This window comes from Podarcis vaucheri (genome assembly GCF_965113315.1).
Source record: "Podarcis vaucheri genome assembly, chromosome: 5".
Lineage (NCBI taxonomy): Eukaryota > Metazoa > Chordata > Lepidosauria > Squamata > Lacertidae > Podarcis > Podarcis vaucheri.
In genome coordinates this window covers 96,983,933-97,003,295 of record NC_138763.1, presented here as the reverse complement: position 1 = coordinate 97,003,295, position 19,363 = coordinate 96,983,933, and the positions used below count along the sequence as shown (strand labels likewise).

The 19,363-nt window shown below is 45.3% G+C and overlaps 1 protein-coding gene and 1 long non-coding RNA gene across 6 annotated transcripts in view; both read right to left on the bottom strand.

Annotated features, from left to right (window-relative positions):
• CTBP1 (C-terminal binding protein 1) overlaps positions 1 to 12,114 on the bottom strand; it is a 53,031-nt gene extending 40,917 nt beyond the window's left edge. For 3 of the 5 annotated variants that reach the window (XM_082223220.1, XM_082223222.1, XM_082223221.1), the window contains exon 1: positions 11,933 to 12,110. Coding sequence is in view for 2 of the 5 variants with exons in the window: in XM_082223218.1 (XP_082079344.1) it covers positions 11,933 to 11,972 (40 nt within the window). In the remaining 3 variants the exon portion in view is untranslated. Of the gene's footprint in view, positions 1 to 11,932 lie in introns of all 5 variants that reach the window. The other 2 variants (XM_082223218.1, XM_082223219.1) reach the window with 2 other exon arrangements.
• A 3,146-nt stretch (positions 12,115 to 15,260) lies between these two features.
• The window catches only part of LOC309532725, a 42,295-nt gene continuing 38,192 nt past the window's right edge, over positions 15,261 to 19,363 (bottom strand). The window contains exon 4 of the long non-coding RNA XR_014219979.1: positions 15,261 to 15,275. This is a non-coding gene — a long non-coding RNA (uncharacterized lncRNA). The remainder of the gene's footprint in view (positions 15,276 to 19,363) is intronic.

The window sequence follows — 19,363 nt, the reverse complement described above, 5'->3', positions numbered from 1 at the left end:
CCTCCTGCTCTGGAGGGTAGGACCCAAACCAACAGATTCAAGTTACAAGAAAGGAGATTCCCGACTAAACATCAGGAAACACTTTCTGACAGTAGGAGCGGTTCAGCAGCGGAACTGGGCACCCTTGGGAGGCGATGGATTCTCCTTGGAGGTTTTCAAGCAGAGGTTGGGTGGCTTTTGCAGAGTTTCCTGCATCGCAGGGGGTCTTCGTGGTCCTATCCAACTCTACAATTTTATTATTCTAAGTGTCAGCTAATTATGAGCTCCAGGTATGTGCTCTCATTCCTCAGTAAAGTAACAGAAAACACAGCTTGAGAAACACTGAGCATCACTGAAACAGTAAAGTTACCTTCCCACCGGGTTGTGCACAGATTAATAATTAAAAACTATTATTATTATTACAGTGGATGCTTGGGTTGCAAATGCGATCCATGCGGGATGCACATTCGCAACCTGCAGCGTCCACAACCCGCAGTGGCGCGTCTGCGCACGTTGTGATTCGGTGCTTCTGCGCATAGCGCAATTTAGCACTTCTGCGCATGCACGACCGCCGAAACCTGGAAGTAACCCGTTCCAGTACCTCTGGGTTTCGGCAGTCCGCAACCCGAAAAAACACAACCTGAAACGTCTGTAAACCAAGGTATGGCTGTATTATTATTATTATTATTATTCCATCCATAAATAATAATGATAATTTATAGGCCACCCATGTGACTGGGTTGCCCCAGGGACTCTGGGCAGCTTTCAACAAATTATAAAACCAAAGTAAAACATCACATATTAAAAGCTTCCTGATACAGGGCTACCTTCAGACAACTTCTGAAAGTCAGCTAGCTAGTTATTTATTTTTGACATCTTTGACATCTCACCAGAGGGCATTCCACAGGGTGGGTGCCACTACCAAGAAGGCCCTCTGCCTGGTTCTCTGTAACTTCACTTCTCACAATGAGGGAACCGGCAGAAGGCCCTCAGAGCTGGACCTCAGTGTCCGGGCTGAACAAGGGGGTGGAATACAGGACCGATGCAACAGGCGTAAAGTCCTCCTTAATGCTCCAATTTAACTTAACAACCATGGAGACATTATGCAGGAAATTAGTGCCTCCCTCACGTCAGGCTGTGTATCCACAGCAGTAACCAGAGGAGAAATGACCACTGGGAAGAGCGCAGAAGCAAGAAAAGCCATAGTCCAACTGCACCAGCACAGCCTTCATCTGCCCCACTGCAACAAAGAAGGTCTCCCCTGTGTTGGCCCCACAGCCACAGCAGGCCCTGCAACTCTCAATCCCTGAAGGCACACCCCCTCCATTGTCTCTTGAGACAGATGGATACCAACCGTCTGTTGGAAAGAGACTGTTCCTGTCTTAACATCCCATTGCAGTTCATTTTAAGTACAGTGGTACCTCGGGTTAAGTACTTAATTTGTTCTGGAGGTCCGTTCTTAACCTGAAACTGTTCTTAACCTGAAGCACCACTTTAGCTAATGGGGCCTCCTGCTGCCACCGCACCGCCAGAGCATGATTTCTGTTCTCATCCTGAAGCAAAGTTCTTAACCGAGGTACTATTTCTGGGTTAGCGGAGTCTGTAACCTGAAGCATATGTAACCTGAAGCGTCTGTAACCCAAGGTACCACTGTACTAAGTAAAGTGTGAAGTTGACTAGACCAGTGATGGCCAAAGTTGGCCCTCCAGCTGTTTTGGGACTACAACTCCCATAGGACCAGTGGTCTAGGATGGTGGGAACTGTAGTCCCAAAACAGGTGGAGGGCCAACTTTGGCCATTACTGGACTAGACCATATACAAGCTTTTGATCTAGTCAATCTCACTCTCAGGGGATGCTTAGAACAAGGAAAATGTTCCTGGATGGAATAGCCTTGCGGAAATGGAGATGAAGACTTGGCCGAAAAGTGCTATACTATCGGAATGAAGGAATGAATGAAGGCATGTGTGGATATATAGCTAAGTTCTCATCTTTCCACTTTCACAGGAGAGATGTTTTCCTTTGTTTACGAAGAAAACAGTTTAAAAAAAAAGTTTCATCTTGGTCAAAACAGACAAATAGCAGAAAGGTTAAGCTACTGGAAACTAATACGCAATCCTTTGAAAATGCTGAGGTGAATCTAATCCCATTGTGAATGTTTCAGAAACTTTACAGTACACTGGAGAATCAAGAAGATTATCTACTGCACTCCCAAACAGCCCTCGTCCTGAATTAGTTATTTCCTACACAAACAGTACAATGAACCCATTATCGTTAAGCTTTCCCCTCTGGAATTCTCAAATGTTCTTTTCCCTAAACAGGTGGATCTAAAATATATTGGGCTGCATTCAACTAACTTTCTTGGTTTTAAAGCCCTAAAAACCAAATTGCGCAGATAAAACTACCACCATCAAAAAGCAGCAGCAATCGTCAACTCCAGATCTAGTGACCAGCTGGCATCACCTCCATCTGTACCAGTTTGAACATTCCTCCAGGTGCAGAAATGCATAAAAACACACATAAAATTTATACCAGCAAATCCAATTATTTATCTCATTTTATGAACAGGAAAGGCAGTGATATGAGAAGAGATGTGCAGCAGCAAACATTGAAGTTATTTGCAAAGTAGATTAAATGAATGAAGGGAACTGGTAATGATGGCACACATGTACAACATTAAGCCGAAGATAACACATTTAATCTCTGTTAATTTAATTATTATATTTTTGATGTCAGAATAATCTGGAGACAGGCTTTTTATCAGTGCCAAACCATGTTGCTTTGGCTATGGCAGGCATAGGCAACCTAAGGCCCATGGGCCGGAAGCAGCCCATGGGGTTGTTTAACCGGCTCGGTCGGCTCCCGTGTGCCACGCTAAACCGGTGCAGAGCACAGCAAGAACCACCTTCCGTGATGCTGACCGGCTTCCCATTGGCTGCAGGAAACTCCTCCAGCCAATGGGAAGCTGCGCAAGCCTCCTCCGCGCCGGAAGGAGTGATGGAAATGGCTATTGTGTGAGGAACTCCCTGCTTGCTTATTAGCGATGGGCAATGCATTCCCATTAGCTATCACAGCCCACCTAATAATGTCCCCAGCTTCCTTTCCTTGCGCCCTCCCCAAATATTGGACTACAACTCCCATCTGCCCCAGGGACAAAGACAGGCGTTGTCAGGCTCCTCCAGGTGAGCTGCTTATTCAACAGTCATCCTGATTTGCTTACACCAAAGCTTAAGCAGATATTAGATTGCATTTGTTTCCCTTTGCTTGTGGGGAGGCTATAAGCCTTCCTATTAACCCTTCGCTCGTCCCACACTTTCCAATGCATTTCTTGGTCACTTTCCTTACAGCAGACAGCTCATTTTATAAAAGATGGGTTTCTTGCACCAGAATGACAGTGTACTTCAATCCACTTCAATTGCGCCGGCTGAAATTTCCCTAGATGCACGTAAAACTGGAGGTGCCTGAAGCCCAACAACATCTGAACACGTTCCTCACACCTGCCTTAGACTGACCTCTCATTCCACTTCCACAGGGCATGTGTTGTTAAATATTCTGTGTCCACACACACCCAACTTCCCAGTCGCTGCTTGGATACATTTCCTCCAGCGAATTTAGTTTCCCACAGGAGGCACACACACACATGCACACACACACTCTGGCCCACCATGACGTCTGCAGGATCGCGAACCGGCCCATGCCCAAAAAACGTTGCCAACCCCTGGGCTAAGGTTACAGTCCTGGCAAAACGTCTATATGACAAAGCAGGAAACCTGTCTCGTTTGGGAACTCAGTGCAAAAACTGATATCAGAATTCATGCAGGCCAACATGTTGTATTCTTCAATCCAAGGCAGCTGCTCTATGAGCACATAGGACAGATGCAGTACTGTTGCCTTCTCTCTGTGCCAGCTGCTGCATTGGATATGGACCAGCAGCAACACTGCTGCAGACTGCTCTCCATCAGCTGCTCGAAAAATGAGTCACAGCACATTGTACTGCAAGCTGATGCTGCCGTAGGCACCATTTCCCCCCACAGACAGAGGCCAATCTGGATAGAGAAAATACTTATTCTTGCAGCAGGTTTATCCCAGCACTGTGCCCCCAAAATCTGGCATTCCCCATGTATCCTTCCATCTTAAGAGAGAGGAGACTAATGATGTATAACAAAAGGCTGCTATGCAGATAGGTTTCTTTTTCTCGGACATAACCTTCCTCTCTCTCCTTGGCTAAAATACTGATGAAAAGAATATGGCACTGCGCACATGCTTCCTGGAAATCTGTTGAGGTTCAATGCCAGTGAATAATAATAATAATAATTTATTATTTGCTGGGTTTTCCCAGCCACTCTGGGCGGCTTCCATAGAAACCAAAAATACAGTAAAATATCACACATTAAAAACTTCCCTGAACAGGGCTGCCTTAAGATGTCTTCTGAATGTCAGGTAGTTGTTTATCTCTTTGACATCTGATGGGAGGGCGCTCCACAGGGCGGGCGCCACTACTGAGAAGGCCCTCTGCCTGGTTCCCTGTAGTTTTGCTTCTCGCAATGAGGGAACTGCCAGAAGGCCCTCAGCACTGGACCTCAGCATCCCGGCAGAATGATGGGGGTGGAGATGCTCCTTCAGGTATACTGGGCCGAGGCCGTTTAGGGCTTTAAAGGTCAACACCAACCCTTTGAATTGTGCTCAGAAACGTACTGGGAGCCAATGTAGGTCTTTCAAGACCAGTGTCATGTGGTCTCAGCGGCCGCCCCCAGCCACCAATCTAGCTGCTGCATTCTGGATTAGTTGTAGTTTCCGGGTCACCTTCAAAGGTAGCCCCAAGTAGAGCGCATTGCAGTAGTCCAAGCAGGAGATAACTAGAGCATGCACCACTCTGGTGAGACAGCCCGCGGGCAGGGAGGGTCTCAGCCTGCATACCAGGTGGAGCTGGTAGACAGCTGCCCTGGATACAGAATTGACCTGCACCTCCATGGACAGCTGCGAGTCCAAAATGACTCCCAGGCTGTGCACCTGGTCCTTCAGGGGCACAGTTACCCCATTCAGGACCAGGGAGTCCTCCACACCAACCCCCCCCCCAAAAAAAACAGTACTTCTGTCTTGTCAGGAGTCAACCTCAATCCATTAGATGCCATCGATCCTCCAACCACCTCAGGCACTCACACAGGACCTTCACTGGTTCTGATTTGAAAGAGAGGTAGAGCTGGGTATCATCTGCATATTGATGGGACACCCATATTGGGTGAACTCTGAATAGAGAGCAAAACATGTTGCATGGGTCAGGGAATGGATGAAGCAGCATTTGAGGTTGCATGCATTACCAATGGCCACGCCACCCGCAGAAATCAGGTGCTGAAATTACTGCCAGGCTGTGAATTCATCTCTGTCCTATCAGATGGCAGTACATACGCATATCCCAGTTGGGAATCCAAGCACTGCGATACAGTGGTACCTCTGGTTACGAACGCTTCGGGTTACAAACGCTTCAGGTTACGAGGTCCGCTAACCCGGAAGTAGCTGCTCCTGGTTGCGAACTTTGCCCCAGGATGCGAAAGGAAATCATGCGCCGGAGGCATGCACATAGCAGGAGACCGATTAGCTAAAGTCCTCAGGATAAGAACGGTTTCAGCTTAAGAACGGACCTCTGGAACGAATTAAGTTCGTAACCAGAGGTACCACTGTACTAGCCATAATTTTTGAAGGACGCTGCGTTTTTTTTACAGGACCCAGAGTGCTACTTCAGACATGGTCAAGGTTAATAATAATAATTTATTATTTATACCCACACATCTGGCTGGGTTTCCCCAGCCACTCTGGGCAAATATAAAAACAATACAGCGTCAGACATTAAAAACTTCTCTAAACAGGGCCGCCTTCAGTTGTCTTTTAAAAGTAAAATAGTTGTTTATTGCCTTGACATCTGCTGGGAGGGCGTTCCACAGTGCAGGCGCCACTACCGAGAAGGCCCTCTGCCTGGTTCCCTGTAACCTCACTTCCAGAAGCGAGGGAACCGCCAGAAGGCCCTCGGTGCTGGACCTCAGTGTCTGGGCTGGACGATGGGGGTGGAGACGCTCCTTCAGATATACTGGACCGAGGCCGTTACTGGACCGAGCCCAATGGTGTTCAAGTGTAGTATCTGACACCTTCTTTGACATCATGTTCTATGATGGAACTTATTTCTACCTCATCCCCTTTACACTATCCTACCATCTACAACACTACTAACACCAACACTGTCCCTAGCAGAAAAATATGATGGTAAGTCTTAACGTATCATGCAGCAAAGGCCTTTCTAGCTGTCTAATATTTCCAGTTTAGGTTTGGAAAAGTTTAGCTTCTTGGACCATCATCTCTGCTTCCTTAAGGAAGGATTTCTGTAGATGTAGATCCTTTAGGACCAGTGTTATATGGTCTCGGCGGTCACTCCCAGTCACCAGCCTAGCTGCCGCATTCTGGATTAATTGCAGTTTCCCAGTCATCTTCAAAGGTAGCCCCACGTAGAGCGCATTGCAGTAGTCAAAGCGGACTACTTGGTTTGTGCTGTGCCAAGTGGAATGGATACTTTCCTCCTTTGAATGGCAGGCCTCTCCCAACCCCACATCACATTGCATGCCATGAACGTAGGGGGAAACCCTGCTGGAGCCAAAAGATCTATCCAGCCCAGCTTCCTCTTTCCCACAGTGGCTCAACCAGATGCGTTCAGGAACCTGAAGAAGGGCAAAAGTCCTGTCCGACTGTTGTACTTCAGCAACTGATCTGCACACTGCAGCTGAACTTGCCCAGTTCCCACTTAAAAGTTATCTAAACTAATTGACATCACCATATCCTATAGCAAATATTTCCAGAATTTGGAAATATTGGAAAAAGTTGTTCCTTTTTTATGAAACTGCAGTCAATCAATGTGTTTTGATGACCCCAGGTTCTGGTATGATCTGCCAATTTCTTCCCAACCATGCATAACTGTATTGACCTCTATCATGCCCCCTTCCCTTTTATTTTAAATACCATTTTTAAAATTAATACTTATCCAAAGATATACAAAAGTTCATATCCAATACAAAGTATTTTTTAATATTATGCCAGGGTAAAAGAAATGCTTTTAAAATCTAGATCCGGGCCTTCGATTCATTTTCCTAAACATTTTAAAAACAAGATTATGGCTCCACAGTAAAACACATATTCAAAAGTTGGTTTTCATCCTCCACTCCAATGAATATCCTTGTTGTTACATATTTTTACGTGGCTGTTTATTTATATATATTTTAAAATTGTATATATGGATGTTTTATGATGGCTTGTATTTGTAATGCCTAATAAAGGTTTGGCAAAGTAAGTACAGTGGTACCTCGGGTTACATACGCTTCAGGTTACATTCCCTTCAGGTTACAGACTCCACTAACCCAGCAATAGTGCTTCAGGTTAAGAACTTTGCTTCAGGATGAGAACAGAAATCGTGCTCTGGCAGCGCTGCAGCAGCAGCAGGAGGCCTCATTAGCTAAAGTGGTGCTTCAGGTTAAGAACAGTTTCAGGTTAAGTACGGGCCTCCAGAACGAAATAAGTACTTAACCCGAGGTACCACTGTAAGGTATTCATCCACTTCCTCCATCCCAAAACAGGAGCAGGAATGGGAATAATTCTTAGTACTTTTATTATGTTAACATTTTAAAGGCATTTTCCCCATAAGGCTTATGAGGATTTATCAGAGACTCATTTTTCATGTTCAGCTGGAAGCCGTCCCAAATGCAAATGGGCTTGTTCTGCAATATAGAATCAACTGACTACAGTTATTGTTCCAACTTTGGATTTTCATGTTCTCCTCCTGCTCTAGACTCCGCTGCATCCTCCATGTGTAATGCTTTACTACGTTTTCATTAAACAAAGATTGGCCGGGCGCAGGAGGTTTTAAGCTCTGGGTTTTGACTGCAGTGCTCCTTCCGTTGCCAACTACTGCAGGATTTTACAATCTGGAAATGCTGCAAGCCCAGAGGCCAAGTGCATCAGCACATCAGTGTTCTGGACCGTGAAATAAAAGCCCAAACGTTATCACCCTTGACTTACAAGTCCCTGATGCGCAACTGACCACCAGCACAAAAATGCAGTTTTAAAAATTGACTATTATTAATTATCTGTCCCGACTCAAGCTATTCAACACCTGCTGCTGATTTTTGGAGCTCTCTAACTGCCGCCACAGCTGGAAGTGCCTGGCAAAAAACAGAGGAGCAGAAAATGATCCATGAGTTCTGTGGAAATGTAGTCTCCACTCCGGATTTCTCATGCAGATTTATCCAGAAATTCCATAGGAACTGTAAGCTTTCAAAATAATCATTGCCTCTTGGAAGTTGCACAGTTCACCTTGCCCCTTGGGAAATTCGTTTTTTGTTGTTGTTGGGAATTTACAATTCAGCTGGGTTGGCCAGCTCTTTTGAAAACTACCTACTGAAAATCCAAATTCCAATCAGAAGTCTGTTTTACATAGATTTTCATGGTAGTCCACTATGGATCTACCAACCTTGACTTGGGACTATCTTGTTCTAGGTCTTGCTAGAAAAAACATTCACGCCCTCCATAAATGGCTTTCAAAACTCAAATGACCAAGTAAATCTTTGCACAGTAATTCTTCGGCTGAGTAAAGATTTCAACACAACTGTGGTTCCATACAACTGAGAGGGTGTTCTGCTCCTAAACCCATTGCCCCACATGACTGCACATTGCAAAGAATATTGGTAATGACGGAAAAGCTCTCTTTTGAGCAACTTGTCTGCCATTGCCAATTTAGAACCCTTGATAAGCTTCTAAGGAGCAGAGTCTGAAAACCACCAGTGTCCTATTTATTAAGTGGTCAAATAATTCGTTTTCTGTGTTAGGACAAGAGCATGCATTTAAAGTAGGAATGGTAATCTTGCAAATGCAATTTTAGTTAATATATTTGATGCAAGAGCTACTCTACTCCCAATCTGGTTTGCTTTAGAAATTCTACCCGCCTTTCCAGATCCATGGTTATGCTAGAGCGTTTCAAAACCCTGCACAATGTCTAGGATCATTAAATCAAGGAAGTGAAAGTCATCCTTAGGATTGATTCAGTCTCGGGGGTGGGGTGCATCCAACTTCAGCTAATTCAGCAACTAAAAAGGATGTGGGATATCTTCTGATCAGTGGTAAAGGTGTGAAACCAATTCTAACGATGTTCAACCATTTCTTTCGGCTATAATAGTTAGATATGCCAGTTTAATTCTAGAGGCAGACTGCATCAAGCTTGGTTGTGTAAAAGGGTGGCTGAACATAACTTGCAGAAATCAGGATTTTCATGCTCTGCACATCATCAAAATACTTGACCAGTTAGAACTGGCCTTAGATGTGGGCCTGTTCTAAAAAGTAATAATAGCAGAGTCACCCTTCTTAGAATGCTTTTCGTTGCATTGATTTAGATTTCCTTTATTATACCAAACTATATTTCTTTCCCTTTCTGCATTTGTTTCCTTCTCCTTTTTTAGCGCTACCTTATACAAGATGCTTTGTCATCCTTTAATATCTCGTTCATTCTTGACAACTTTATCTGCTAATACAATCCTGGATAAAGCAATGAGTTGTTCTAGCATTCATATTTTATGTTTCCAGGCCATTTTACTGTAGGGAATAGGGGATTTCCCTTTGTAATTTAATGCACCAATTAAAATATGAAACTATTAACTTGTTCTTGTAAGTTACAAAATAAATGGGAACGCTGAGTATTTAGGTAACAACTACCCAATAAATAGTAACATATATGGAATCCTTTCCTAAGGTATTTTTGGGGCAAACTGCTTATACATAAATGAAGACAGATTTTCTTCTTGTGAATGTGACAAATTGATTGCAACACGAAAACCATTAGGAGTTTATCGATGGCATCTGCATATTAATAATTTTAATCCTAGACACCATATTCCATATAAAAATGAGCAATCATGACATATCTCCTTAAAAAAGATCAGAATCTGCATTTCAAGTGTAATTTAAAAATAATAATAATATTGGAGCAAGAATTTCTAAGAAGCAGCTTGATACTATTGTGTTATGCATTTATTACTCTGCCATATGTAATTTTTTTTTAAAAAAGCAGTTCTTGAAACTTGCTTTTAAAATGAAGCTGTATATAACTGCAAAAGCATCAGATCAGATGCTTCTGTGGAGATACTGGCTATGTTTAATCAATAATAACCCAACCTAATATAACAACCGTCTACATTTTATAAAATAAAACAAGTGCTAGGGCAAAGTCTGAATTTTAAATCACTGCATGAAGATTACTTTCTCTATTAGAACATAAATAAACAAAAGCGCATTATTTGATATAGGAAGCTGCTAATGTGCAAAAAGGTAGTAGATAAATCTGTCCAGTTTATCTAATAAATAACAAAGCTTGTTAACACACAAAAAGTATAAAATACGTATTGATCAGAATATTTTATAGAGAGCAGTATTTTTAAAGCAGCTATGCCGACTGTGTTGCTAATATTAGCCTTGTGCACTGTTAGCGGTGTAACAGTGCAGATACAGTACACCACTTAATCAGATTAGAATTAGACAAGCTCTCTCGTGTCAGCTGGAGGAGTTCCTCAACTGTTATTTACTGAACAGCCTGAAAGTATGCCATGCTAGGAAATCCTTCCAAACTGCTGCGAATTATTTGTTTAAATCAGCGTGGTTCTTTCTGTTCCTTCGCTGTGCGAATGGGCTGAACTCGATAATATCACGGAAAACAGGCCCTGTTGAGTATAAGGTGCATGAATCATATCATAAGCGATGGTGCAGCCGAGTCGCTCAGCTTCAATACCGCCATCACCAAATTTCATGCGCTTCATTGCAAAAAACAGAAGGGGAACGGTGGCACGCAACAACAAACCCCTCCACCCCATTCATCATGCTTCATTTTTTTAAACTAACTAAACGGGGATTTGCTTGCAGTTTCTCCATCTGGACAGGAAAGCGAATGTCTTTCTGGCAAAAGTATCTCCCAAAACCATATTGTCAAAGCACGGTTCCTGCCTTGTTCCCTAACCAAAGGGGCAGCGCCAGCCCCATACTGCTTTTTACAGCATGCCATCTATTACAAAGAGTTACGAGTCGGGGGGGGGGGAATGGTACCCCTTTCCATTCTTCCATCCATGTGGTGTCAACATCTCATCTTTGCTGCAGGGTTAGGAGCAGCGGAGCATCCCAGCAGAGACGGAGGCCAGCCCAGCCAGCGGGGCTTTGGGGGCGCAGGCTGCCATCGCGGCCCTTTCAAGCCAGCGCTGTCCACAACAAAACAGCGGACCAGAAGCCCGCCGGCTGCACGCGGGTCCACGCGTACACACGCACACGCGGGGCCGCCCGCCCGCCCACTCCAGAAGGCCACCGCAGGCCTTGGACCACCCTTTCCCGTCCGTGAGACCGTAATAACAGGGGCACGGCGTCCCCGCTCAACTTCCTTCCTTCCTTCCTTCCTCCTCTCCGCCGCGCCAGGCAACCTCTGCGCGCGCGGAGAAGGAGCCTGGCCGGGCAAGGCGGCGGCGGGTGGGCCTTGTTCTCCCTCTCCAGCCGCGGCCCCGACCCCCTCGCCCGCCCTGGGGGAAGCCAGGGCCGCCCGCCCGCCCCTCCTGGCCGCCTTCCCCTCTTACCGCGCAGACCAGACCCGCGCGCGCGCGCGCTGGAGCCTCTCCAAGTCCCCCCTTCGGCCCCCTTTTGCGCGCCGGCGCGCGCCCGGCGGAGAGGCGCAGGGGGGGCCTGGCTCGCGCCTCCGAAAGGCGCCCCGAGACGCACAATGCCGCGCAGCACAAAGCCCGGCGGGCGCGCGCGGAGGCGAGGGGGGGAGGGAAGGGAAGGGAGCCTCGCCGGCCTCTCCAAGCGCCCGCCGGCCGCGCCACGACCCAGGCGGGCAGGCCGGGCAAGGCAGGGCAAAGGCAAGGCAAGGCAGGGCCTGGCCGGGCGGGTCCTTACCGAGCGGCAAGCCCTTGTTGAGGAGGTGGGAGCTGCCCATTGAACCGCGCTGTCAGGGGCACGGCTCCTCCGGCGGCGGCGGCGGCGTCTGGGGCGCAGTGCGGCGCATATGGCGGCGCCGTCGCTCTCCCCGCTCGCCAAGCGGCCCAGACGCTTCGCCAAGAACGGAGGCCGGGAGGAGGCGGCGGCGCGGGAGGAGCTCCAGGCAGGCAGGCAGGCAGGCGTTGGTCTTCTGGTTCCTGCCTCGCCAAAGTCCCCGGAAAGCAGAAGGGGCGGGAGGGAGCGCGGGAAGGCGGGAGCGCGCGGCGGGGAGGCGCTCTTCGAACCCAAGCACCCCGTTTGCAAGCGCCAGAGGCTCGCCGCGAGTGCAGTCACACATATACTTCTCCTACCAGGGCAGTTCAGCATCTTAAAAAGCAGAAACACACCCCCTTGCCAACAAAGGTCGTATAGTTAAAGCTATGGTTTTCCCAGTAGTGATGTATGGAAGTGAGAGCTGGACCATAAAGAAGGCTGATCGCCGAAGAATTGATGCTTTTGAATTATTGTGCTGGAGGAGACTCTTGAGAGTCCCATGGACTGCAAGAAGATCAAATCTATCCATTCGGAAGGAAATCAGCCCTGAGTGCTCACTGGAAGGACAGATCCTGAAGCTGAGGCTCCAATACTTTAGCCACCTCGTGAGAAGAGAAGACTCCCTGGAAAAGACCCTGATGTTGGGAAAGACGGAGGGCACAAGGAGAAGGGGATGACAGAGGACGAGATGGTGGGACAGTGTTCTCGAAGCTACTAGCATGAGTTTGACCAAACTGCGGGAGGCAGTGGAAGACAGGAGTGCCTGGCGTGCTCCGGTCCATGGGGTCACAAAGAGTCAGACATGACTAAACAACAACAACAACCAGGGCAGTTATCTTCCCACAAGGGCCAACCTTGATGCCGAAATCCAGCATAGCCTGAGCTCTGCTAGTGCGGCTTTTTCCCGACAGAGTGCAAGGTGTTTGAGGACCAGGACATTTGCAGCAGGGAAACCGAAACGCTTGTTTACAAAGCTATTGTACTACCAACCTTACTGTATGCTTGTGAAATGTGGACCACTTATGAACGCCATCTCCAACTCCTCGAAAGATTCCATCAACGGTGTCTCCAAAATTTTTTACATATCACTTGGGAAGACAGGCAAACTAACTAAGAAGCAAAGATCACCAGTGTCGAAGCGATGATTCTTCAACATCAACTTAATTGGATCCACATGTTGTGTGGATGCCTGATGATCGTCTTCCAAAGCAATTACTCTATTCTGAACTTAAAAATGGAAAGTGTAATGCCTGTGGTCAGCAAAAGAGGTTTAAAGAATCTCCAGGGAAATCTTTTAAAAATGTAGTATAATCACCAACAACTGGGAAACGGTGGCGTGCGAGTGCTCCAGTTGGAGAACAGCCTTTACCAAAGGTGTCATGGACTTTTGAATACACTCGAACTCAAGACGTAAGTGAGAAACATGCTAAGAGGAAGGCACGCTTGGCAAATCCACACCATGATCAACTCCCACCCGGAAACCTCTGTCCCCACCGTGGAAGGACATGTGGATCCAAAATTGGTCTCCAGAGTCACTTAGGGACTCACTTTTAAGACCGTGTTCATGGATACAATCTTACTCAGCTACGAGCGATCGCCAAAGAAGAAGAAGGGTGTCATGTGCAGGGTGGACGAGTCTTTCCTACCCCTGATAATTCTCAGAATTAATTGGAATTGGTGGGCAAGTCCTGCATATTAGGGAACAGGGAATATTGCCGCTGTACGACCTTCTTTACTTTCAACAGGACTTGAGTCAACAGCCGAGTTAGTGCCCTTGAATAATCACACATATACACACATAGTCCCCCACTGTAAATTGTAGTTGGCAGAATTGGCACTGCAACTGCTGAGTGGGCAAATCAGCTTGTTGCATTTCCCCCTAAAAACAGGGCATACTTGGGCCTTTCTCTGCCTACTCCTCTGTGGTTTCCCCCCCTAGCCCTTGAAATCAGTGCAATTGATTTCAAGGGCTAGGAGAAAGAAGAAGAAAAAAACACCCTCGCTGGTCCTGGAAGGAGCCTTTAGAAAAGTCTCATATGTTCAGAGACTTTGCACCTGTCCATTGGGAGAGCTAGGAAGCCCAGAACACTTGTTCTTTAGATGTCCCTTTTATGAAGAGGCACGTAGTAAGATCATTGATCCCCTACTGGTGAGGCTCGCAGACCTCCCACAAAAACAAAAAAATTGACCTTTTCTTGTCAGGCGAAGATCAGAAAATGATCTGGATGGTCGCCAGATTCTGTGTACAGATCTGTAGGCGCAGACCATCTCCCAACTCAAAATAGTCCGTCATGAAAATCTCCAAACTCAGTTCCATGGGTGACTCTGGGTCAACTCCCTGGGATAGTTTATTGTTGTACATTGTTTTAATTGTCTATTTTTCTTCTGTGACTGTACCCCCAAGTGTGTTTTATAAGCTGGTCTCCAACCGTAATAAATTATCTCAGTGCAATTGTATGAATGCACCAAATACAAAAAGCCAGATACTGGACAATGCCACAAAGTTGGCATCCGGTAACAGAAATTTCTAAAAGAGAAGCAAACTCCTTTCCACATTCCTAAGGAACCACTTATTGGTCATTTATGGGGAAGAGATAAATTTTAGAAATATAAAAAGTGCTTTGGTAGGGGGAGGGGATACAAGGTCTACACATAAAAATGTATCAGTCTTACCTGCTCCAAATTAAAAAGGTGAGGGGGAGAGAACTCTGCTCAAACCACCCTACTAGATTTTAATTATATTTTCTGCTAAAAGCGCAGTCATTTCTTTTCATTTATTATTATTATTATTATTAAGGCAACTACAGTGTTCTAAGTTAGAGATTGCTTTTGTTCTAGGACAACTAGTAAGAGGACTACAAGACAACTCTAATCAGGAGACCTTTTGTGTTCCCTAGAGCATCAGTTATGTATGTAAAAAGTACGTAAATATATATATAGTGAAAAAGCAAAACTGCCTCCAATTAGATTGTATGGGCTTTATGAGAAAGGCTGAGGAGGTGGATGTCAAACAAAATATTCAGTTCAGCTCCGCTGCTTGGCTGGGTCAGCTGACGCATAATGCAGTACACACTATACTATAGAAGAATACAATTAACTCTCAGAATGGCTGTGCACTTCAAGGCCTAATAATTTACCTGACTGGAGATGTAGCCATTGATTTCTAATCTGATGCCTTCCAACGGTTTTCAGGAAGCTTCTCACATTTGTTGCACGAGTATCGGAGCACGATCAGTCAATTCAACAGCTTTAAAATACCTTTGTATTGCTTTCAGTTTCAATAAGGAGACAGCAATAAAGGAAATCAAAGCATGTAATTTTTTTTTGCTATTCATCTATAAAACCTGACTCTGTACACACCCCCACACTCACACCCACCCAAGTGCCTCTTATTTGCTGTTTGTATTATGCAAAACAAAGGCTTGAGAAAACAGTTTTTGTTAGATGCCCAAGAAGAGGCAGTTTTTGGTTTTTTTAATTATGTCAATAAATTTGTGCTAGGGCAGAAAGAGTTCCAGCAATATCAATCACCAGATTTCACAAGACTCTCCAGAACACACAAATTTTGGGAATAATAATGAATAGGGGATAATTAATTATTTTTTATATTTTTATTTTTTGAATTGACTAAGGGATTCAGGTCTCCTTTGACGTACCACTAGTCAGGGCATTGCAAATAGGAATACTGTAGATTATACTTCCTATTATAGAGACAGCCTTTAGTTTAAAAGGTTTGTTCATCACTACTATAAGAAAGTAACAATTCTCCATTAAGTTACACTGTTGCAAATTAATGATCCACATTGAGTTAAACATTATTAAGGTGCAATACAGCATAACTTGCAGACCAAGTTTATACATGTCTACTCAGGAGTAAGTTCCATTGAGTTCGGGGCATTTGTTCCCAGAAAAATGTGTATGATTACACTGATGTAAATTAGAGTTACAGTGGTACCTCGGGTTAAGTACTTAATTCGTTCCGGAGGTCCGTACTTAACCTGAAACTGTTCTTAACCTGAAGCACCACTTTAGCTAATGGGGCCTCCTGCTGCTGCTGCGCTGCATGAGGATTTCTGTCCTCATCCTGAAGCAAAGTTCTTAACCTGAAGCACTATTTCTGGGTTAGCGGAGTCTGTAACCTGAAGCGTATGTAACCTGAAGCATCTGTAACCCGAGGTACCACTGTACAAGGGCTTAAACCAGGGGCCAGCAAACTTTTTCAGCGGGGGGCCAGTCCAGTCTCCCTCAGACCTTGTGGGGACCAGACTATTTTTTTTGGGGGGGGGGAATGAACGAATTCCTATGCCCCACAAATAACCCAGAGATGCATTTTAAACATAAGGACACATTCTACTTATGTAATAACACGCTGATTTCCGGACCGTCTGTGAACCAGATTTAGAAGGCGATTGGGCCGCATCCAGCCCCTGGGCCTTAGTTTGCCAACCTATGGCTTAAACTGTGGCAGGTTCGCTCCCTGAATGGCTATTTTCATTCTGCCACTCATGTTTTGATAACCAGAAAGCTAGCTATAACCTAGATGCAGTGCCATAAAGTCAATGCTCCATATATCCCCAAACATTTTCTTTGCCTGTCACCAGATATACTGTATTACTCATGATTCTTCATTAGAGCCATTTTGGAGCCATTCTAACGTGTCATTTATCTCAGTGTTCAGTCATCATAAAGTTGCAGACATTTTGAATATGCAGTAGGCATTGCCCATAAAGGTATGAAAAAAGGGAATAAAATCCTCTTATTTGAAAGGGGAAATGGTATTATTTATGTTTCCAAGCACAATTCAAAGTGTTGGTGCTGGCCTTTAAAGCCCTAAACGGCCTCGGTCCAGTATTCCAGAAGGAGCGTCTCTACCCCCATCGTTCAGCCCGGACACTGAGGTCCAGCGCCGAGGGCTTTCTGGCGGTTCCCTCGCTGCGAGAAGCCAATTTACAGGGAACCAGGCACAGGGCCTTCTTGGTAGTGGTGCCCGTCCTGTGGAATGCCCTCCCACCAGATGTCAAAGAGAAGAACAACTACCCGACTTTTAGAAGACATCTGAAGGCAGCCCTGTTTAGGGAAGCTTTTAATGTTTATGTGTTCTTGAAATACTCTAAATAGATATATAAATTGTGACGTAAGTAATACTCCTCCTCTTCAGATGCACAAACCTGCCACCATGCCTTCCTGAACACTTTTGCTGATCAGAAGGTCAGCGATTCGAATCCCCGCGACGGGGTGAGCGCCCGTTGTTTGGTCCCAGCTCCTGCCAACCTAGCAGTTCAAAAGCACGTCAAAGTGCAAGTAGATAAATAGGTACCACTCCGGCGGGAAGATAAACGGCATTTCTGTGCGCTGCTCTGGTTCGCCTGAAGCAGCTTAGTCATGCTGGCCACATGACCTGGAAGCTGTCTGCGGACAAACGCCGGCTCCCTCGGCCCATAGAGCGAGATGAGTGCCGCAACCCCAGAGTTGTCCACGACTGGACCTAATGGTCAGGGGTCCCTTTACTTTTACCTTCTTACTTTGCTTTGTTTAATGAGCTACTCCTCTGATCAGGGCACACCTTCCAACTTCCTTGTACAAAAACTGAGTCCTCACCTCTTCTACAGTTTCCATTCCTTTATCAGGCTAGAAATGTCATCTTTAAAAACAAAAGGGGGCGGAGTTTAAAAATGGATAGCCTTCCATGGGTGTAGCCAAGGGGAGGAGCTGCCTCCCTAAATCAATAAAAATCAATAGAAATCTGAGGTTCTGCCCCTCCCCCCAAATCCTGGCTACGCCCTTTTAGCCACCAATGATTTTGAGGGCTGCAAGAACCATGCAAAAATCCGAAAACGACAACAAAAGGCTCTAAAAATGGCACATGAGAATAAACGGTTGTATTGCTTGACATCAGTACCTGACAAATCCAACACCTCGATTTTGAGCTTTCTGTCTAATTGCGTTGGGGAAATCTTCAAGCAAGGAAGATAATCTGACGGGGTGAGGTGATTCTGTATGTGTCAGAACACTGCAGCTGCATTGAAAATACTTTTGTATTATTGGTAATGGATTCTTTCCGCAGCCCCTTTGGAATTCCTTGATTTCTGAATGGCTCAATGCTCTGACAAGAGTTTATATACAGTGTTGAAAGGGGCTGTCACACTGCTATATGTATGAATTAAGCAGAAGACCCAGTCACAAGAAAGTGCTTTGCAAAAAATTATCTGCATAAATTCACTGAAGAGTTGCATATTTAGCAGATTTGTAGCAAAAGGATTCTTAAAGAGAACATGTGATAGATTATGCATCATGTTAGCTAGTGTAGTGTTGTGTCGTATAATCCAGAAACTAGCAAAGAACATAGAAGAGCCAGTGGATTATCCTTCTGTACCTTATACATAAATATGCATGTATATAAAATTTAAAAAAATTAAAGGGTGCTATACAACTCTACAAGGAACGCAGGTAGCACTGTAGGTTAAACCACAGAGCCCAGGACTTGCCGATCAGAAGGTGAGTGGTTCGAATGCCTGCGATGGGGTGAGCTCCCATTGCTCGGTCCCTGCTCCTGCCAACCTAGCAGTTCGAAAGCATGTCAAAGTGCAAGTAGATAAATAGGTGCCTCTCTGGCGGGAAGGTAAATGGCGTTTCCATGTGCTGCTCTGATTCGCCAGAAGCGGCTTAGTCATGCTGGCCACATGACCCGGAAGCTGTACGCTAGCTCCCTCGGCCAATAAAGCGAGATGAGCACCGCAACCCCAGAGTCGGACACGACTGGACCTAATGGTCAGGGGTTCCTTTACCTTTACAACTTTACAGCTTTTCAGGCAAGACTGTCTCTCAAAGTAATTCACATTGAAGAATGTACATCAGTAAAACATTTTTAAAATTAAATTTCTCTCTCTCTCTCTCTCTCTCACACACACACACACACATATAACATTAAATATTTTAAAAATACTACATTGAAAACTACAATCTGACGTCCAGCATCCTAAATTAAGCCGAGTCCCCCAACACACAAGGAGCTGGTAAAATACAGTTTGCAGCTTTAGCAATTTGGTATGGCTGAATCTCTCAAATTTGGCCTTTCTCCATTTCTCATTTTTCCAGTATTGAGTTCTGTTTGTTGCTTTTCCACAGCAGTTTGCCATTAAAAGGGGGGGGGGGGAGACCTCACAAAAATTCTGCAGCACTCCTGCAATATACACATGGCAATGCATTTTGTATGTTGTTTTTACTCATCATTTCATTTTGGGGCACACTTTCTCTTAATACATACGTTGCTGTTGTTGCACTCCATCACAAAATCAGAGAAGCCCACTGTTTGCAAGCATGGCCAAACTTGGCCCTCCAGATGTTTTGGGACTACAA